This window comes from Pempheris klunzingeri, chromosome 7 (genome assembly GCF_042242105.1).
Source record: "Pempheris klunzingeri isolate RE-2024b chromosome 7, fPemKlu1.hap1, whole genome shotgun sequence".
Classification (NCBI taxonomy): Eukaryota; Metazoa; Chordata; class Actinopteri; order Acropomatiformes; family Pempheridae; genus Pempheris; species Pempheris klunzingeri.
The window spans coordinates 6,862,284-6,882,872 of NC_092018.1; the positions used below are offsets into that span (position 1 = coordinate 6,862,284).

The 20,589-nt window shown below is 40.8% G+C and overlaps 1 protein-coding gene across 1 annotated transcript; it reads left to right on the plus strand.

The window, feature by feature from the left end:
* The first annotated feature begins 14,034 nt into the window (after window positions 1–14,034).
* On the plus strand, window positions 14,035–20,392 carry LOC139203916 (coiled-coil domain-containing protein 112). Its single transcript, XM_070833825.1, has 14 exons — window positions 14,035–14,079; window positions 14,609–14,736; window positions 15,031–15,152; window positions 15,410–15,499; window positions 15,744–15,819; window positions 16,268–16,400; window positions 16,556–16,675; window positions 16,879–17,016; window positions 18,317–18,429; window positions 18,622–18,748; window positions 19,128–19,295; window positions 19,504–19,599; window positions 19,756–19,874; window positions 20,263–20,392. Exons 1-14 carry the CDS (start codon window positions 14,035–14,037, stop codon window positions 20,291–20,293), a joined length of 1,506 nt encoding a protein of 501 aa, XP_070689926.1. The 3' UTR covers window positions 20,294–20,392.
* Window positions 20,393–20,589: the final 197 nt, after the last annotated feature.

Below are 20,589 nucleotides of genomic sequence, written 5' to 3' on the forward strand. Positions count from 1 at the left end.
TAGAGCGTCCTCACACGAAAGAATGAAAGGAGTCGAGTACTGTCTTGATGAAACCTTTGCAACATTATGTAAAAGTTACAATGGGAAAATGTGTGGATCATCTCTCAAATGCTCAGATGGAGTAGATTCCCCCCCCCCCACTTCCTCCTCTGTCACAGCGAGGCTCTCACCACCTGTTTCGTCCACATGTACAACAGCAGAATGTCCCACCTATCCTCCGATGAGCCACGGCCAGGATCTCTGGCAAAAGGGAGAGTGGGAATTTCTTAATGAGTCATGATCACTGCTGGTACGTATGTGAACAGGGCAGCTGAGGTAGAACTGAGCCGGTTTGGGTAGATAGTTTTACCATCATCATGTGCATAGCAGCAAAGAAAGAGACTGAAGTGAAAACAGGATTTTTTTTCATGTGTTTTGAAGTTCATGTGGTTTTCTGGCAGGAAGGAGTATCATTGAACTTCGCTGCCTTGCTTTATCGTGACCACACCTATGATTACCTGCTAAAAAAAGCATTTTATGATGAAGATTTTATGAGCTGAAAGAGGACACATGGTTATTTATTTTTACCTAGTGCGAGGAGTAACACATTACTGGGAACTATGTCAGCTGGAAAATCAATCTGACTTCACCCACATCTTCATAACACCTCTGTCTTTCCAGCCTTTTATCTCAGTTGTGTAAAGCTCAGTTAACCTAGATTTTCTCCGGCAGAAATGTTCAACGTCTCTTATTGAAGGTAACTGTGAAGTATATGGTGTGGGTGTTTCTGGGTCTCAATGCCTGGAACAAGTGCAGACTTGTCACAGCGCAGTGTTAAACATGTGAGATGCTCATGTGGGGCAGTCCCACTTAACACTGGCACAGGAGGTTAAGAGTGCCGCCAGCCCTGTCGAACTATATGTTGACATAATGACGGAGAGATTAAAAGGTGTAGTAGTTGAAATGAGCTCTGCGCCACAAGAGGAAGGTGTGTTTGTGGGGAGACTGTGTGTATAAAAGACAGATTTTCTAGAAAAATCACTTGTCGGCTCAGCAGGGAGGGGGTGTAGTGAGTCAGAGGGTTGCCCATGTAGTCCCAGCATGGAGTTGGCGAGAATCTACCTTGCTGAGCTGTCTTTGAGCAAAATACAGACTCAATACCAGCTCCAAAAATAGAGTAATTCTTTGTTATTGTGTTAAATGATGGATAAGATACACTTTTAGGATTTTATTGCGTTTTACCATCTTCACAGTCATGTACAAGCTCAGTTTATGGCAAAGGGAAAAGTTCACTCACAGGCTTACAGTCTAATCTATGGCATGGTACGATATTCTATGATATGGTAAAGAATGGTAATCAATGGCATTCTATGGTATGACACGTTATTCTATGGTATTTTATAGTATTTTATAGGAATCCATGGTATTCTATGGTATGCTACGGTGCAGTACGGTTATCAATTTTGCTATTTTTTAACATTTTAGAAATTTGGATCAGAATTAGTTATATCTGGCCGTGTTAGATGTAGTATGTGAATTAAAAATAACATTTCATGTCCTTACCTAAGCTGTTTTCTCATATAAACTCAGGACGATTCCTGGAGAATCAGGTCCGGACACCTGGAGTCGCCCTGTCAGACAGGTAACACACACACACACACACGAAGTATGTCCTAATGACTTTAGTAGCTTTGCAATATGTCTTGGCAAACTATGAAATATATGCATTACATTCCCTTTAAGACGACTTTTCATTGGTTGCTCGCTTCTGAAATTAGTAGCTTTATTTGCCAGTATGGCTCTGTATTGTAGGCAATGACATTTTCAGGTGTACCTCCCCTTGCTAGTCAGTAGTCATGCACCCCCACTTTTAACTATAACTAAGCACCCATTAGTTCACTCACAATCATTTTCCACATGTTGGGTTTTAATAAGGCCAGAAAAACACAAGGGTTCAATGTAGTGAGTCTCCAGACATTATGAAAACATATCTGACACAGTCCTCACTCACTGTACACAAGGTTTTGTGTTGTGGCTTATTTTCGTGGCCTTTTGGCAGTACCATTGGCTCAGCCTACTTCTTCCCTGTCTATATTTAGGGCTGAATAATGCCCTGTTGGAAAGCTGTCCTACATTAAGCGTGCTCCTCCATCTCTGAATACCTGCAGGTGAACTCGCCTCAGTCACAAGACACCTTCCCCTCCCCTGTGCTTCTGTCTGTCTCTAAGTGCCACTCAATCCATTTAATTGCGCTGAGGTTTTACTGATGTGACAGACAAGTAGAATAGAGCCGCAGCAGAGAATAAGGAATTAGCCCTATTGTCTCTCTTAACACAAAGTTATTTTTACTTTGTTTTCCGTCTCTACATCTCTCTGTCTCCGTCATTGTGTACAGCCCTCTGTCTAACACCTCCTCAACCTCTATCTTTTCCTTATCTTCCTCTCTCGCTGTCCTTGGTCGCCAAGGCAGCAGGAGACACGGCTGTCCAATGTCGAAATCTTTGTGTCTGTCTTTGTGGATGAATTCACTGGATTACAATTTACAAAATAACTCCCACCTTCATTTTTTTTTTACAGTGAACAACAAACCCAGACGAGGTTTGTTTATCAACGTGCGCATTTTATAAGGGCATGATAAAGAGGAGAGCACATGTTGAAATTTGATTTGTGATTAATGGTTTGAGTACAATCAGTACAATCCAGTTTAGTTGGAGCATTGGTCAGTGCAACACACTTTGGATTTTAAATCTTTGGCTGGAGAAGCGTGCGTACATAGTAGTACATAGTAGTAGTTTATGAGGTTACTTTTCTGTCTTCTCTATTGACTCATTTGAAATGACTGTATAGATTAAACTAATACCACACAGGGATTTTCTAACCTGTTTGGGAGGCATCATTGTCTTTACTCACTTTGTCTTAGTTCACCTTCGATATTTAGAACTTAAACAGTTATTTGATTAATGAGTTTATAAACTGTCTGGCTTATCTATGCATCCTATTCTTGATATTTTTGATGTGCTAATTTTCTCAATTTTACATGATTGTAAATTGAAAATCTTTGGGATTTTGACTGTTATTTGGACAGCACAAGGCATTTGATTCTTTTCAAATCCTGCGAAGGCTTATCCATTAATTGTTAAATGTAACAAATATTTGGCAGATTAACTGCTAATAGAATGAAGCGTTTGTTGTATGAATTGTTACAGCGGCCTCTTTCACCTTCATCCCGCTGGACTTTTCAAGACTGATCTGCTTGCTGTCAGATGTCAACATCTGCTTTCTTATATCCAGATGTGTCTTTGCTGTACATCAGATTACGCTCCTGTTCCCAACTAACCACATTGCCATTTCATTTTGACTTGAAAGAGGACCCAGACACACGTGCTGGGGCAGTGATCTCAGTGCAGCCTTTTAGCGCCCAACCAGTTTGTGTGTGTCCACCTGCCCACACAAGCTGTTTCCAACACTCCAGAGTTCAGATACATTTCCAAAAGTTCCCTGGTGCGAAGTCACGCTGAACTCATAGCCCGTGCTTTGTTTTGTTTTTGGACACAGCTGCATCTGTGATCCCTTTTTGCCCGCCAGTCCTTGGGCAGTAAATCTATCATTTGTGTCCTTCTTAAACTCAGTTTAAATGGAGATGGATCTGCCGTCTGCACTGATTCACCAGAGCGCCACATTTTGTTTTCTTGTTTGCTTTGATGCTCTGACAGTGCATTGCTATGGATGAGAGGAGCATCTGCCGAATGTAAAATAAGAAGGTGGTGACTGAGAAAGTGGTGTTGTGAAAACGTGGCAGATTACATAAGAGTCCCTGCAGCTAAAATAGATAGGCAGGGTATTAACATGGGGATCACTATGGTCTAAATCTGATACTGGTCTGGACTGGACACCACGGCCTCTCTCTGCCTCGCTCTTTCTCTTTCACATATCCTCCCTGATTGGACCAGGGACACTGCTAATTGTGTGTGTGTGTGTGTGTGTGTGTGTGTGTGAGACAGAGAGAAAGAGTGATTGCTGCTCTCCAAGCAAATTGGCACCAAGACTTTCCACTTTGAGTCAGCTGTCAAAACAACACTCTTATAAATAGAGAGAGAATTAGCTGGCATGACAGTGATTATAACAACAAATACACAAATTCAGCACACACATGCAAACAACACACACACACACAGAGGCAGATCTTCTTCTGACTGTGGGTTTGTCAGTCACTCAAGCTAATTAATGTACAGTGGTGAATCATCAGGAATATAATTGAGACAGCTGAGGAATAATAAAGAAAGGATACACATACTGTACATGTAGAAACACACGCACTTGCCCTGTCTCTCTTTTTTGGATTTTAATCTATTCATCAATTGGAATTTTTGCTTTTATTAGCTTGTTCAGCTGGCAGTATAGACGCAGACAGAAATGTGGGGCAACGAAGATATCTGGCTGGAATCAAATCAGGGTCGCTGCAGTCACATGGTGTCTGTCTCAACCACCAGGACACCCCCTTTGAGGGCTATTTTAAACTGTCCTTCCAGTACACTTGAGTTTGCTCAATTGCTTAATTCTAACATTAGTCCTGATTCGCATTAATGCAATATGCCACGTGTCAGATGTAACTCCATGGTCTGTCAAGCTCTCATATTGCATATGATATGAGTGATGTGTTTTCAGCCACCAGTGATGCATGGAAACTAATAACTGTCACCACGTTTTTGATGAAAGGGCTCCACATTTTCATATATGCAGTTATATATTAAATATATTATTGGCTCTTTTGTCTCTTCAGGTTAGATATCTGCTCTGTAGATCACATGCACGGTGTTTTTAGATTTGATATTTTTTGGTTTTCATGCTGTCAGTCAAACACAGACAGACTAATGGGAGCATTTCTAATATTTCCCTAAAGACACTTCTTTCTTCCTGTTGGTAAATACGAACTATTTAAAATACATTTAAAACATGTTGACTTTATGATTAAATGTGACTTGTATATGTAACAACAATATATTGAGATAATTACTTGAAAACAAATAAACGAAGGGCACAACTGTTCACCTCATCTGAACTTCTGTTTGCCATGATAGTTTCCATAATGATGAAAGCAAAGCAACAGCCTGCCACCTCTCCTCCACTAAAGATAGTCTGCTCAGGAGATAATAAGTATGGATGCATCTGTTTCTCTTGTCTTGTTCTCATGCTCTGTAGTTACATGGGGCATTTGGGGTGACCTGGGAAGCTGGTATATACAGAAGGAGGCATCCTGAAGCTTAAGTACTGTGCAGTATTTAGTGTTTTGCCAGTGACAGTCTGCAGCACTAAAACTGACAGACCCAGTGGCCATTTTACAGGTGGATTCAGGGGTTCTGGAGAGAGATTGTTGATATTTAGCATATTCGGATACTTGACATGCACCCCTTTGGTCCCACTGTCCCCTTTCTCTCCCCCCCCCGACTCCCCCTTCCCCTGTCCTATGCACGAACACAAACACCTCCTGATGCTGATTGGTTGGAATAGTGTCATGGGGCTCAGTCTGAGCCACTTTGTTTGTTTCCCATTTACAGAGCCAGGGCTGTGTGCGAACACCAGATTTTTTTCAGTGCACAAACAGAACAGAGCGGACCATGAGGAGACATTCGCTGAATCTGAATCTGAAACTATATCGTACAATAATCACTGACTCCCCCTTTTAATAAGGAATTTGTTGTTTTGCAATCCAGAGACCAAGCACGGGCCGTTTACAGTGTGTGAAGCTCAGGACTTTTACTTTGATACTGAGAACCAAAGGGTGGTTATGGAAAACTGTAAACTAACTTTACCTCCCATATCAGTGTCACTTGCTTTATTACGCCCTTTTCACTCTCACACATACGCAGATATCTGTCATGGCTGTGAAAGCCGGGGTTTTGTGTTATCCATAAAACAGATGTAAGATTAGACGTGGAAGGGCCAATCTGGGGTTTCACTGACCTTTAGTGAAAGTTAAAGGGGAATACCACTCTGTTTTGGCTCAAGAATTATTGTACATGAGGCATCATGTAGTCTGCGTTTCAGAGAAATTATGTGACTTTCAACCACTTTCCTCCAATAAACTTGTTAAATTCAGCAAGTAGAAAATACACTAATTGCCTCCAAGACCATGTTCTGATCCCTGTCTGTATACTTTGTTCTAAGTTGTAGATTGTGTGAACTTAGAATAATGGTTCAGCCCCCAAAACATTTTTATGAATATTGTAATTGTGTTATTGTTATATCATAATAAATGCATTGTGAGGTTTTTTCTTACATGGATTGCCAGTGAAAAGAGATAGATTCCTCAGCAACTGTAAATGCCAGCTTTGTTCCAGTGGACACTGTTTTCTTACCGTTTACCGTTTGGCAGGTAAGTTAAGAGGCAGGTGGCATGAATCAGTAAACATGACAAGATGAATATTCAAGTGTGGGCTACTTGCCTTATCACACTATGACTTATCTGCAACACCACAAGCTCACATTTAGGTATTTATCTCTGACCATAGTGGGTTGCAAATAAACAGTCCTGATATGTTCTGTATTTGCTTCTTTGAATAAAGAGTTTTTATGAGTGAGCAGGACAAAAATGATTTCATTTTTCTCATTCAGAATGCACCTTGTACAACAATCCCTCTGATCAGTTTGAAGTGTTTGGCTGTGCCCACGTTTGTTGCCACTGCCAAACCATCTGCCACAAAGCAACACTGACTCATCAGGCCCGCCTACGCTCTTTTGAGAATCCACGATTTCCACAAGGTGCCTCTAATCACCATGTACTGTGCCTTCCCCAGTAATTCACTGGGGCTCTGCAATGAAACAGACCTGAGCTTGTATCTGCAAAGTGTTGCAGATAAAACAGCAGCCTTAGCCAGAACTGCAGTCATGCAACAAATGTGTGAATACATAATGCAGATTTTTATCAAAGCTCAGACAAATTTCTTAATTCTTTGTTCTCTCTTTATTCTGTTCTGTTCTAATCTAATCCTGTGCCTCATCTAGTGTTGTCTAGTTTGCCTGTTTGGCTTTGATTTATGTCATGCCTCCAGTGCCCAGACACATGACTTGCATGTGTTTGGATGCGCGCGCACACACACACCTCACTTTCCAAAAATGTCCTCATTCTGCGGTAAAATGTGTGTTCTGGACCTCACTATGTAGCAAGTACAAGAAGTAGAAGAACGCACACACACACACAGTCTCGCTCCCTCTCTGTCCTGGCTCCTATCAGTAGTTGATAATTTACACAAAGAGCGTCCACAGGTCCTGAGCTGTCAGGGACAGATCCAGTGTCCACAGGAGAAACTAGATGCTCCAGTCTGCAGGTGTCCATTACTCATGATCTCACTGACACAGCTGATACCTCATTTCAGCCTTTACATCTCTCTCTCTCTCTCTCTCTCTCTCCATCCTCTCTCTCCTCTTTACTTAGCTCTCTGTGTTCATTTTTTTCATATCTTTATTCATATACGCAACACATATACAAACACAGACTGTGCTATAAAGGGAAACTCTTTTACATGTCTATTTATATATATATTTAAAGTTTTACTTCATATATTTAAAAAAAGAATGGTGTAGAAAGCCTTTATCTGGGGATGGAGTTAGAAAGATGTCGGATTTTGACAAGGTAGAAGAATGTGTGGGGAAGATTGACTGTCTTATGTGTGTTTGACAGTGTTAGATAGAAGTGAGATGCTACATTAGTGAAGTACTTTTTTAATAACAAAGGTACATGAATCTGTAAAAGCTAATACTAAGTGTTTAGGTGGACAAATTGATTAGGAATAGACTTTTCAAAAATGTATTAAAAATTTTCCAATTAGTAGATTCTGGGATTATTTAGGTCAGAAAAGGACTTGTTTTGTTATATTTTGAAAGAAAAGGTACAGTCAGTTTCAAGTCTAATGAGGAACTGGACTCAAACTTGACCACAGATAAAGGATAGTGATAAACCTACTTGGCAAAGCTGCATCGATCTTCTCAGGATGTCTACCCATAGAGCAAGCCTTCTACATCCAGACTTTGGAGTGTGATGTGACGTCTCACACTGAGCGTCTCAGAGGTTTTCTCCAATCACTCACAACATTCAAGGGTGGCGCACTGAATTTACAACAGTGATGGTCATTGTCTTGTGTGTGTGTTTGCTGGAGTTTGTTTACTCTCACTCCCACATGGACCACAGAGAGTCAAGGTCACGAGTGTGGCAAACGGAGAAGAATAAATAAGAGCTGATCTGCCCTCATGTCAGAGCAAAAGTATAAATCCCAGTCTGCCTATCAAAGCTCCTGTCAGTCAGAGCATTTCACAATGCTTCAAATGTTCTCTGGGCCGATGTGCAGACATCCCAGAAGTTTCTAAATCGTGAAAACCCTTCAGTAATGACAAGTGTGATGGAAAAATACTGAAATGACAATTAGTTGTTGATGACCTTTGAAAGCACAAGTGTAACAACACTGAGACATGCCAAATGTATATATCTGCCCTGCAACTGATCCTAAGAAAAGGACATGGCGAAAACAGGAAAACACCTGGAGTTGAGTTTGAGGGCATTTGATCAGAAAACAGGAAACCGCCTTGATTTTAGCGTTGGGGAGGATGACCAGAAATTAGGGAGTTACCTCGGCTATTGTCGCTCTTTGTGTCTGTGATTTATAATGCTATGTTTTACTTAGATTCTTACCTTATAAGGAAGAAAACCATTTGTGCTTATGATACGCCCAATTGCCTATAATATTCTGTCTGATATCTCTTTGTGCCAGTCAACTCCTTCACTCTCCTGTGGTGCGGATGACTTGACTCTCTTGCGCAAGATAATAAAGAGTTCAGTTTGTTTGACATTGTACCGAGCTTGATTTTATTTCAAATAGCGATTTTCCACTACACAAGGCAGACACCTCCAAAAAGAGCAGCGACAGGACCAAACTTCTATCAGTGTACAGAGGTACAGAAAAAGTGAGGAGGGGAATTTAAATTCAAAATAAATGGGAAAAAACCCCAAGCAGTCTCCTTTTTCTGACTGTAGAATTGTCTTTAAGAGGTGAACTTTCTCTCTGTGAGACAGGCACTTGCTCTGACAGCAGCATTATACCTCCTAATAAAACACCAGGGATAGGGTGACACCAGCAGCTTTGGACTTAAGAGTGGCCAGTCTGCTCAGGAAACCACACACACATATGCACACACACGTGCATGTGCCCAAGCACACCCTGTGAAGCCTGAGTGGCACGTCTGCAATCAACTCTTTTCTAAGCCTCCACAGGTCATCTCTGTAACTTTAGCACTTCTCTCTCTCTCTCTCTCTCTCTCTCTCTCTCCTTCACACACACACGTGCATGCACACACAGAAACATAAAGAACGGCATAAAGTTAATTGTGGTCAGTGAGAGAGCTGCATGGCGAAACTCCCTCTGACAACCCCCACGTGAGCTTTCATTCACTTTGCTCTGGTTAATGCTTAATCAACTTGTAGAATACCTACAGACAGGGCAATAATGAGCAGGCCACAGCTGCTGCTCATAAGTTTAACAGATACCATGACATGTTACTGTAATATGATTTACTCTGCTAACTCGAAGTCAGTGCAGACAATGTACTATATTTACAGCAGGGACATTTTGGGTTGACAAACACTTTGACATTGCTTTACCATCTGAAGTCATTCAGGGGGATTTAAGGACAGTTACACTCCACTGGTTGCTAAAGTTATTGTAAGGAAAGAAATAGTTTCATGAAGCTCGAATCACTGCAAAACTGCCACAGCTGTTTTTCTCAGAGCATTTCTTACAACGCACTGAGATCATTTAGCAACAAGCCGCATCAAAAGTCAACTTTAAAGACACTGAGCAGGTTTGGGCTGTTAATCACTACTACGTTTGAGGACTAATTTTAAAGGAATAGTTCAACATTTGGGAAAATATGGCCATTCACTTTCTTATCAAAAGTTAGATGAGCCAACAGATAGTCAACCACATAAGCCCCCATAACGTTACAGTTTTGACTAAATTACAACAAACAATATGTAACATGATAATGAATGAATGAATTGAATGTGGTCCTGACATCGAACTATGACAAGAGAAGTGACCCTGACTTATGCCGTGGCACGTGAGTCGCAGCAGTAGAGACGACATGTGTTCACATACTGCTCACTGCTGAGTGCTCAGAAAAAAAGGAGAAATTCGATCACCTACAATCCGATGACAACTGGGCAAACTCCAAGACTGATGAAGACAATGTGACATGAACGAAAGCTCCAGAACAAAATATAAATTTTGGCGTTTTCCAAGATCAAAAATGTACTTTTAACCTCAAAATGTTGAGGTTTTACATGTATATATATGTTAGTATATATATAAGTTTGCCTCGCCACACTATTTTAAGCAACAGAGTAAGAACATACAACCCTCCCTCAGCAGGTCGGATGAGGACGGCAGTGATAGGCCTCAACTGTGCATCACCATGTGGAGTGTGTAGGTGAGGTAAGGACTTATGTCACAGTCGACATGTGAGAGGCACTCTGGATAAGAGCTCCACTTTAATAGATGGTAATATAAGTCAAATAACAGTCAAAAGAGACCTGTGTACGTACAGGTGCTGGCATTTTTATAAGGTTTTGAATTTGAGAATGTATTTCCGCCTTTATGATCACATCAACCAAATAAACATCGTATGAGCACAGATGTGACAGGTGGAGAGAGACATTCAGGGTTGTTAACGCTCTCAAGCTTCCACTAAAGTATGTTCAATGTCCTGTAAGCACTGATACAGCTGGCTTCCATGGTGCATAATTCAATAACCTGCATCTTGGATAAAGTTTCTAAACTATAAAGTATTTCATTGAGTATGGAATAATATCTGAAGGAATGAACATTAACATTAGTTAAATTGTGCATGCAGTTTTTTTTACACATTTTCAAAAAGTCCAAAAAGTACTTTTTCTACAATGATACTTACAACCAAGGCTGCAAATTATTCAATATACAAAGCCACAAAATCAATATTTTAAGACAAGTACACCCCCCACAGTGTATGTGTACTAATACTACAACTCATTTCAAGCTGTGCTGTATGAGCTGAAGTGCTGCACAAGTGGAAACTTCGACCTGCTGGTGGTGTTAGATGAAAGGTCAGAGGATCACTGAGGTAATGAGCAAACTCGGGGGACCATCGAGGTCTCTATGCCAAAAACTCTGTCTGAACTTTGTGAGTGTTCTGTCTTTCTAGACAAGTCGTTACTCAACCTTTTTGCCTCACAACCTTTCAGCTTGACACCCCTTTGTTACCACTGCATAAGTCAGACGTGAGGGTGATTTTCAGATTGTTTCATTTTGATAACTTTTAGAGGTCTGAAGAGGTGAAACTCTCCAGTATTTCACAAAGAAGAAAGACAAGATAAGAGAAAAGTGTAAGTAAAAAACAGGCAGACTTACATAAATTAGCTAAAAGTGTGAGTTACAGGAGACAGTTAGACCAAAAGGTACATTCAGAGAAATGTTGAGAGAGCTTACAAGTCTGAGGCACAGCAGGAAAAGAGATTAGACTGATCACTTTCCCCCTGCCTTCCTAAGCTCCCCACCACACACACCACTCAAGAAATTACTGATATGTACACACACACACACACACACACACACGCACACACACAGATGCATGTGCAGAGTCTAACATGCCCAACATGTGCAAGACGCAGCTAGATCATGTTGCTTTTTAAACACCAGATACAATTACATCGCCAGTCAGGTGTCAGAACAAATTGTGTGCAGAGTGTGTGTGAGTGTGTGTGTGTGTGTGTGTGTGTGTGTCCCTGCAGGTATGCATTTTTGCCTGTGCATGTTGTTTATGTGTGTTTGTCCACATAGTTAACCCTTATAAAAACAGGCATGCTGACTGAAAACACCCCCGCTTGCTAACAGGCTGACATCCACCAGTACAGAAGGTTTGCACACGTAAACACACTCATCTGGGGTGCAAGAGTACAGACACACCTCACTGGAAACACACACACACACACACACACACACACACACACACACACACACACATACAACACAGTGATAGATGTCATAAATAAGCATGTCTAATTCAAAGAACTGGCAGGAGGGAAGCTCATGAGTTCCTCCGTCCATGAATGCAAACTGACCTCTCAGTTTACAGGGATCACGTCTCATAACATTTCCAAATAGCCTGTTAGCTCCTAAGAAGAGGCCAAAGATCTTTCTTTCAAACTTTCCCTCTCGCCTGTATCGGCTATTCTTCATTTGCCTTCTCAGTTCGAGAATACATTGTTTCAACTCCAGTTTTAATACGAACGTGAAGGCTGGTACTTCATGAACGTAAAAGTCAAGACTTTTCCTCCCCCGGTTCTTCCCAGAGCTTCATACCGTATTTTGAGTTCTTCCTCAGGGACAGAGTTCGTTCATTTGTCATCATGTGACCTAAATTTTAGATTTGTGCAGTGGTGGAAAATACACTCACTCAAGTTTTGTAGTACAGTTTTAAGACACTTTACTTGAGTATTTCCACTTTGCACTTCAAATACACAACATTTATTTGACAGCTTCTTTGCAGACTCTGATTATCACTACAAAGTAAAATCACAAATTATTATAGATTAAGCTACAGAGTAGTACTAAAAGTAGCTAAATTAGCTCCTACTACATCAGCTGCAACATTAAGTAATATAATATATGATATAATAACAAGTATCTTTACTTTTGGTACTTTAATTATACTTTGATGCAAATACTAAATGCATGACCTTTACTTGTAATGGAGTATTTCTACACTTAGGTAATACTGTTATTGTAAAAGAGTAAAAGAGCTAAATAGTTCTTCCACCGCATGGTTGTGAGATATACAACCACCTGTTAACTTAACTTAACTGAACAATCTCAGTGGCATTAGTGGAGTGGATGGAATTTATTTTTTTTGCTAAGCTAATTTGTTTCTATTTGACACTCTTTCTCACAAGATGTTATCAAGAAAAGAGTTGGGTTGTTGCCTGTTTCAGAGCTGCCCTACACTTAACAACTCTTTGACATTTACATTTTTCTACCCAAATATACCCTGACTGGAAACCCCCTAGTTTACACCACCATGTTTTGTCTGATTTGCTATGCCAACCAGTACAAGCTCCATCTGATTGTCTCATTTAGCAAATCAAGTGAGTCCCACTGCTGAGGATGAAGACAGGAAATTGTAACACTCTTCATTAAGGAGAGCGGTTGCTATTTATGTTGCGATGACAACTCTGCCTCTGCACCCTTGGGAGAGACCATCCCCAATATCTGCACTCAATAATGGATTCAGGTTTCTATTTATGCTCCCTCTCACTCTGTCGTTCTCTCTCCTCCTTTCTCTCTGATTGTCACTTGGCCAGCTCTCATAATAATTATAGCTGTTGGCCATCATAAAAAGGCTGTTACAGAAATAACCAAGGCCTCGGTAGATAAGCAGTTATTTGAGAGAGTGAGATGCATGGGGAACTCTAAACATCTAGTTGTAGCAGGGCACAGTCAGATATTTCTGTACCTCAGGAGCAGGGCCACAGAAAGTATATTAAATGTCACTTTCAAGGGGAACTGCCTTGCAGTCTGGCGGGGTTTCACATTGAACACTTAAAAACTGACACAGGGTGGGTATTTCATAGGCTGATTCAAGTATTTTTTTTAGATTCATTCAGTCTGATTATCTAATGGAACAACAAGGAAACTCACTAAAAGCAATGGGGTCAAGGTTAAGCAATAAAACCATCACATGGTCAAGGAAGGATGGTGGAAATGTAAGCGTGTTGTCATGGTGACAGTCTCCTGGCTACATGAGGTTGGGCTCCCATCATGCAGCCAGATCACCACCAGGCCCTGATAGGAGCCTGCGCGGCACCAGCTCATATGCTCCAGTCTGGTCCAGTTTCTCAGGCTCATGAAGACATACCATCGATTCATGATGAGCAGCGTCCTCTGCTGGTGAGAACCACTAACTACAGGAGAACTTGCCAGGCACGCTTTTGACTCTTTAAATAAAGTTTGGTTGTGTTTACGGATTCAACCAAACATGGCCACCCTAGCAACCACACTGTGCGCGGACAAACATTGCTCGGTAGCTATCACGGAGCTGTTTGACTACTTTTGCTCTAAAATGAACAGACTGTAGTCAGTAGACAACTTTTTAATTATGTGAAATGTTGAAACGTTTCAGGGAAACCAGGAGATATGGAGTAATGTTGGAAGACGACCGAGCGAGCGTTCGTTAATCAGTGCTAGCTACTGTTAGCTAAGTTATAAGGGAGAGAAAAGTGCTCGCTAACTTTATATTACTGTTTTAGTTATGATAGCCACTGACATACAGTAATCAGACGTCCTCTCGCCATTAAACAGTGTTTTGCTGGTATTTTGTGAGAGAACTAACTGGTGGTTAATTGCTGTCCGACAATGAATGCCTTTTGTGCTACTTGGTTACCCGTGCTGCTGCGGTTATAGATTGACGACGGTTTGACTGTCTATTATCGGACAAGACGTTGAGGACGTTCAAAATCAAAAATGGATTGTGTTTATAGCAGTAATTGCTGTTATATATTGAACTATGATCAGTTTTTGTGTTCTGCTTCCATTAAATGAACTTGTAACAGGGAGAGGTAGACTGCAGTGTCCATCGGCCCTGCACATCGTCCCTGGTCAGCAGTGACAATGTGGATCACAGGCTGGTCAGACAGAAAGCTGCAGAGTTTCTCAGGGAAGCCGAGAAGAACAGGAGGCAGTAAGTGATGCTGCTCATGGTCATTTCATGTTTAATTCAAAATTTTCAAACACTTAACTTTATCTTTAGAGATATAATGGCCGAACAAAAAGAGAGGAACACTCTGTAATAAATGGAATCCAACATTACCACAACCTACAGCCTCAAAATAAAGTATTAAATTATTAAAATGTACAAAAATGACAAAATCACTGTGGCACATCAATTCAGTTCTTATACTTTGTGGAGAGTCAAGTGTGTCTTCACTGGTCATTGATGTAATACACCGATTTAACTTTTCTTCTCTTTCTTTAGGATTGAAAAGTTGGCGAAAGAGAGGACGCTGAGTGTTCAGTGTAGAAAGAGTGGCTGGACAGATGTGTCTGGAGAACTGGAAGAGTGCGAGAAAGTGCTGGAAGAAGAAAGAAATGCAGAGAGTGGGTCTTTCTTTGCTTTACAGTATCTTAACAATTTATGTAGGCATTCTATGTGACAGGTAGACTGGGCCTTTAAGACAGTATTATTACCACGAGATATAAAATACTCCACTGTGAGGACTCAGTTCCTTACGCCCGTGAGGGCCTGCTCTCATCTTAACGTTAAACCAATACTGAAGGAACCGTCCTCCCTCAACACTTTACCGCCTCCATAAAAATTTCTGTTCAAAATGTTCTTCACATCTTTTTTTATTTAGAGATGAATCTTCAAAAGCAGCTGGTGAAGATTCATAATGGTGTGAGAAAATTTCAGAGACAGCTAACAGATGTGAAGCCAACTCCAGAGTGTAAGTTTTGTATGTAGAGGTGTTTGTTCATAGTACCTGATAAACAATCATTCCCTTTTATACTATCCTTCACATTAGCCATGTTGTGAGACATTCTGGACATTCATCATCATTTGTATCAACATTTATGCCAAAAACATGCTATTGTAAAGCACTTCATTCACAGTCAGAGGGGTACACCAAAAATGACATTGCTTTAGGCCAGATTAATAATATTTTTCCACTTTTCTACTTCGGTTTTCAGTGATTAAAAGACTGGAGGAAATAATGTCGGAGGTGGAAATCTCAATTAACACCCTAAAGGAGGAGCAGCAGTCATGGTAACATGATACACTAAACAACTTTGGACTTAGTAATCAGAAACACAGAAATCCCCATAAAATAGAATGCACTTCAACACAATAACTACTGAAAACATGCACCCTTTAAATCAGAAGTTAACATGTTGAGTTAATTTCATACATGGAGACACTATTAAGAATCTTAGAGACACACATTTAATGTAATGCAATCCATTTCCTATTTAGTCCAGTAAATAAAGTACGTAAAGACATAAAAACACCCCAGGACACTGCGTTTAGACAAAACTAAGAGTTCAATTCAGATTCAGATTATATATGTACAGCCAAGTGTGGAGGCAAGTAACAGGTGATTATAAACAAAAACATAATCTACTGATCAGTCTCTGCTCCACGCAGGGAATCAATACATGTACTGAAATGAAAATGTTGTGAACTGTCGCCCTATGTGTTTCTCTGCTCCTTTCAGCTTTGAGGAACTTCTGAAGGAGGAGAGGACATGCAGACAGGAAATCACTGCTTACGAGAAGAAGATCGAAAACTGGAGCCTCGCTGTCAGACCCCAATCAGACCCCAAACTACCGACAGCCTCCACTGTTAAGGTCTGCTTCTCTTCATCTTCCTCCTTTCTGTAATTTCTCTGTTGCCCAAAATGTGTTTCTGTACATAAGATTGTTTCTGAAATCATGACATAGTGTTTGTAATTTTTGTTACATGGCCTAAGGAGTCACTCCACTCATAACATGATCTTTTCCAGAAGACCAAACCCGTGGACAGAAACCTCCCTGCAGAGGTCAGAGCAGTCGAGGCTTTCCTGCAGAAGACAGGAGGCCCTTATGGCGGCTGGGACCAATATGACCACCAAGCCTTCCTTAAAGTAAGACGCTATTGTCTTTTTGTCTCTATAACTTGCTTTGTACTGGAAATTTGTGTTTCTTTTGCCACCTTCCACTTGCAGATCATTGCACACTGAGCACCTCTTCTTAAAGTAACCATGTTTAGTGTTTAGCTTCAGACAGCTTCAGCAGATGCCAAACCATTGATTTCTGTCGGACTTACTGTAACCTGATTGACTTACAGGCGTGGACAAAGCACAGTGGAAAGCCAGCCTACAGGAAAGAGGCCAAACTGTACCTGCCGGCTAAAAAACTGGAAGAGATAGAGCAACATGAGGACTGGTATCAGGAACTGATCAACCTACAGAACAGAAAGAGAGAGGTAGAGAACTGTGTCAAAACCTGTATGAGCTCATTAGTCAAGCAAATCTCTTTTACACAGGTACATGGAAAACACAGCAGTCCTTATGAGGCCGTGAGCATCACGCTAACACGCCACATCCCTCGCTACACTAAATCTTCTTAACATCACAAGGTCACTGACTGTGTATGAATCCAGATTGTGCCATGTTTAGTTGCCAGAATTAAAAGATCAGATTTTAATCCTTTATATTATGACATTCGACTTAATTTTAAGATATTCAAAATTCAGTTGTCAGAACTAATTTGTTCTGTGTACCTTAAGCTCTCTGGTTAGGTATTTTAGTGTGGAGGGCTGATATTCTGCAGATTTTCATTTAAAGGTCCTGCATTTTGCTCTTTTTCAAGCTCATACTTGTATTTGGAGGTCCTATTAGAACACATTTTCATGGTTTAATGCCTCTTTCCATGCTCTCTGGTTTAGAAGAACACAACAATTTTCCTGGTTTGCTCTCACCTCCAACATCTTTGTGTTGCTGGGAGCTGGAGTTAGTGAGGAAAAAACCATACCAACAGCGAAGTGGACTCATTCCAGTGGGTGGGGGCAGTCAGCCTGCTGAGGGGCTGATCTGTTCATCAGATCCCCATATCACATCATTAATGGGGGCAAAATCTAAACTGTGTTTTCAAACACATTTACTGAAAGATGGAGCATGAGAAAAAGAGAGAGGACAATCTTCACTCAGTTTGGTGGTTGTTAAGCACACCAGGGACACTTATTCATGCTGAAAAGACATTAAAAGGGCATTTTGCATAATATGGGACCTTTAAAAACTAAATTCTCCAGCAAGTGCAATGATTTCCGTCAGGATGAATAATATCTTATTTTTATTTACTAGCCCACCTTGAGTCAGAGAGGAAGAGGACTAATAACTATAAATTGTTCACTAATCTTCTCAAGCTTATTATACCTTGGCTGTGAGCAGTGCAGATAACAATACTATTGTGGGTGGAGAGCACATTTTGTTCTTCATTTGAACAGTTAAAAAATGACAATTTCAGACAGCAAAACACAGTTAAAGAGGCGCAGTCATCTTAACCCAAGGGTTTTATGTATCATATAGTCCAACCTTCACTATAAATTGACTAGTTTCCAATAGTAAGCCTGCAGTGCTTGTAAACTTCCATTAACCTCAGTTGTAATCATCTTTATTCTCTATAAATGTGACATTGCCAGGAGCTCAGAAAGAGCATTTTCAAAAGCTTGGGTTTTGTCTTCTACATTTTTTGTGGTTTACTTTTTGGCTGTATAACATGCCTAGGCTATCCAGCGGTGGAAATCCAACAAGCACCAAGAACGCCAGACCAGGATACAGGAGGAGGCACAGGAGGCACAGGAGGCAGAAAGGAGGGAGGAGGCCAAGAATCAGGCAAGGTGAGTCAGAAATGGAACATAATAGAGTAAGAAACAGAAACACGAGCTGGAGCATAAATTGATTCCATGACTACAGCAGTGAAATGCGCCGCAGAGTCAAAAGATCCCACCAGATCTATTCTAAGTAAAGGTTGGGGACTTTATTTGCTCATAATCTTTGTTATTGTCCCTGTGGTGTCATGTTTGTTTTAGTACTGAGGAGGAGAGGATGATGGCGGCATGGCAACTGGAGGTGTGGAGAGCAAAGAAGAGAATCAACAAAGAGCACGAAGAGAAACAGAGACTGGCTGAGAAGATACGAAAGGGGAAACAGCAAAAGGTGCTTCTGCGTGTGTGTATCAAAGTTATTATAGTTATTGTAGACCAAAACTAAAATTAGGTGTGGAAAAATATTTTAGTTAACTGAAATAAAACAAAAACAAGACTTAAGAAAAAACGAAAAAAGATTAAAATAACAGTGCGTACTTGGAAAACCAATAAAAACTAATTGAAAAACTCAAAACTATAATGACGCTAGCCTGTATGTGTCACACGTCATTTTACTATTGTTGTGTTATTTATCATCGGATAGTGCCTCTGTAGTGGTATGTATCTCATCAGTGTGTTTGTTTATTTAGCATGACAGTCAATACACACTTAGAGAAAAAGACAAAGCCAACAGGTGTATGGTTGGGGTAATATTTACCTTCACCAATCAGGAAGAGCGCCGCCGCCATCTGGAAGTGAAGCTGGGCATTGAGGAGCAGCTACGACTGAGGAGAGAGGAGGAGGAGGAACAGGAGAGGAGGAGGAGAGAGGAGAAGCAGAGGGAAATGGATGAGAGGAGAAAGGAGGCAGCAAAAGGCATCAAACGCTTTTGTGAAAGGGTACGAAGTCACAGAAAAACACAACAACCTTGTGTTTTAACTCAGAGTGCCTGGTGTTACCGCTTACAAAGGCCAGGCTTTGTCGCTAGATTGCAGATGTTAAACAGCAAGTCTACATGGGTGCTGTAGTTCAAATGTTAGAGTAATAACAAAGGCTAATGTTAGCAGATCAATGGAGAGTACAAAGCTTGTCTCTACCTTTTTGCAGGATCTTCACAAAGTGGAGGCAAAGCTTCAGGAGAAACGGCGGAGGGAAAAAGAGGAAGAGGAAAGACAAAAGAGAAATGCTAAGTTGAAGGAAAAGGTGAGGGTTGTGCAGTAACAAGTCACACATATATCACAGAATCTCTCATAATTATTAGTAAAAAGGAAAATGTTTTAATCACTAAATCTGAAACTCTTTAAATAAACACAGTTGTGGGTTCAGGAAAAGGTTGATGTTTATTTGTTCCTCACTCAGGTGGATGGTCAAGTGCACAGAGACCCTTCCAGGCTCATCCGTCCCACTAAGGGATGGGCGGAGCGCGTGAAACACATTGGACCCTCAGGAGGAGGACCTGTGCTACAGATGTTTCACAGGTCTGATTGACCCTACTTTTTTACAGTCACTAGGTCAGGTTTCTGTTAAATCTACCATGAGGAGTTTTTGACTGGTTACTGCTGTGGCGCTTAGTCTGGCAAGTCTAGCCTGATGGTCAGGAGATGCTGTTGGTAGTGATCATCTCAAGGTCCGCTACTCTTAACCCAAACCCCAAGCTTCATATTCCTGTGTGTATTTCTATTTCTATAAGGTTTCTGAGGTGCCAAATGCAGTCTTCCTTCTGGGGAAACTCTTCCACTTTAGTCCAAAGGCACTGCCAAAATCAACACAAAATGAAACTTCCATGTAACTCCATTAAGTAATATTTTGAGTAATAATAGGTGATTGTTTACCGAATCTCTGAACTCTTCTATTGTTTTGTTGCAGAGCTGTTCCCACTTGGAGACAAGGCTTATGATGGGCAACAATGGAAGCCAACAGAGCAATCCTGAAATGCATTCAGAATGTTTCCCGTTTTTCCTGAGATTAAATTAAAATATATGCAATGGGACCTCAACACCAGATTGTGCCTTTATTTGAATCTATTTTGTGCTTCTGTTTTTGTACAATCTATGAATTCAGTTAATGAATTAACTTTGTGTGTGTATTGTGGTCAATGTTTGCTCTTTTAAATGGTGGACTGGCTGCTATTGTTCAGTATCAAGAAATTTCCTAAAAGTAATATCCAAAAAGACAATCTTTGTAATGTGCACT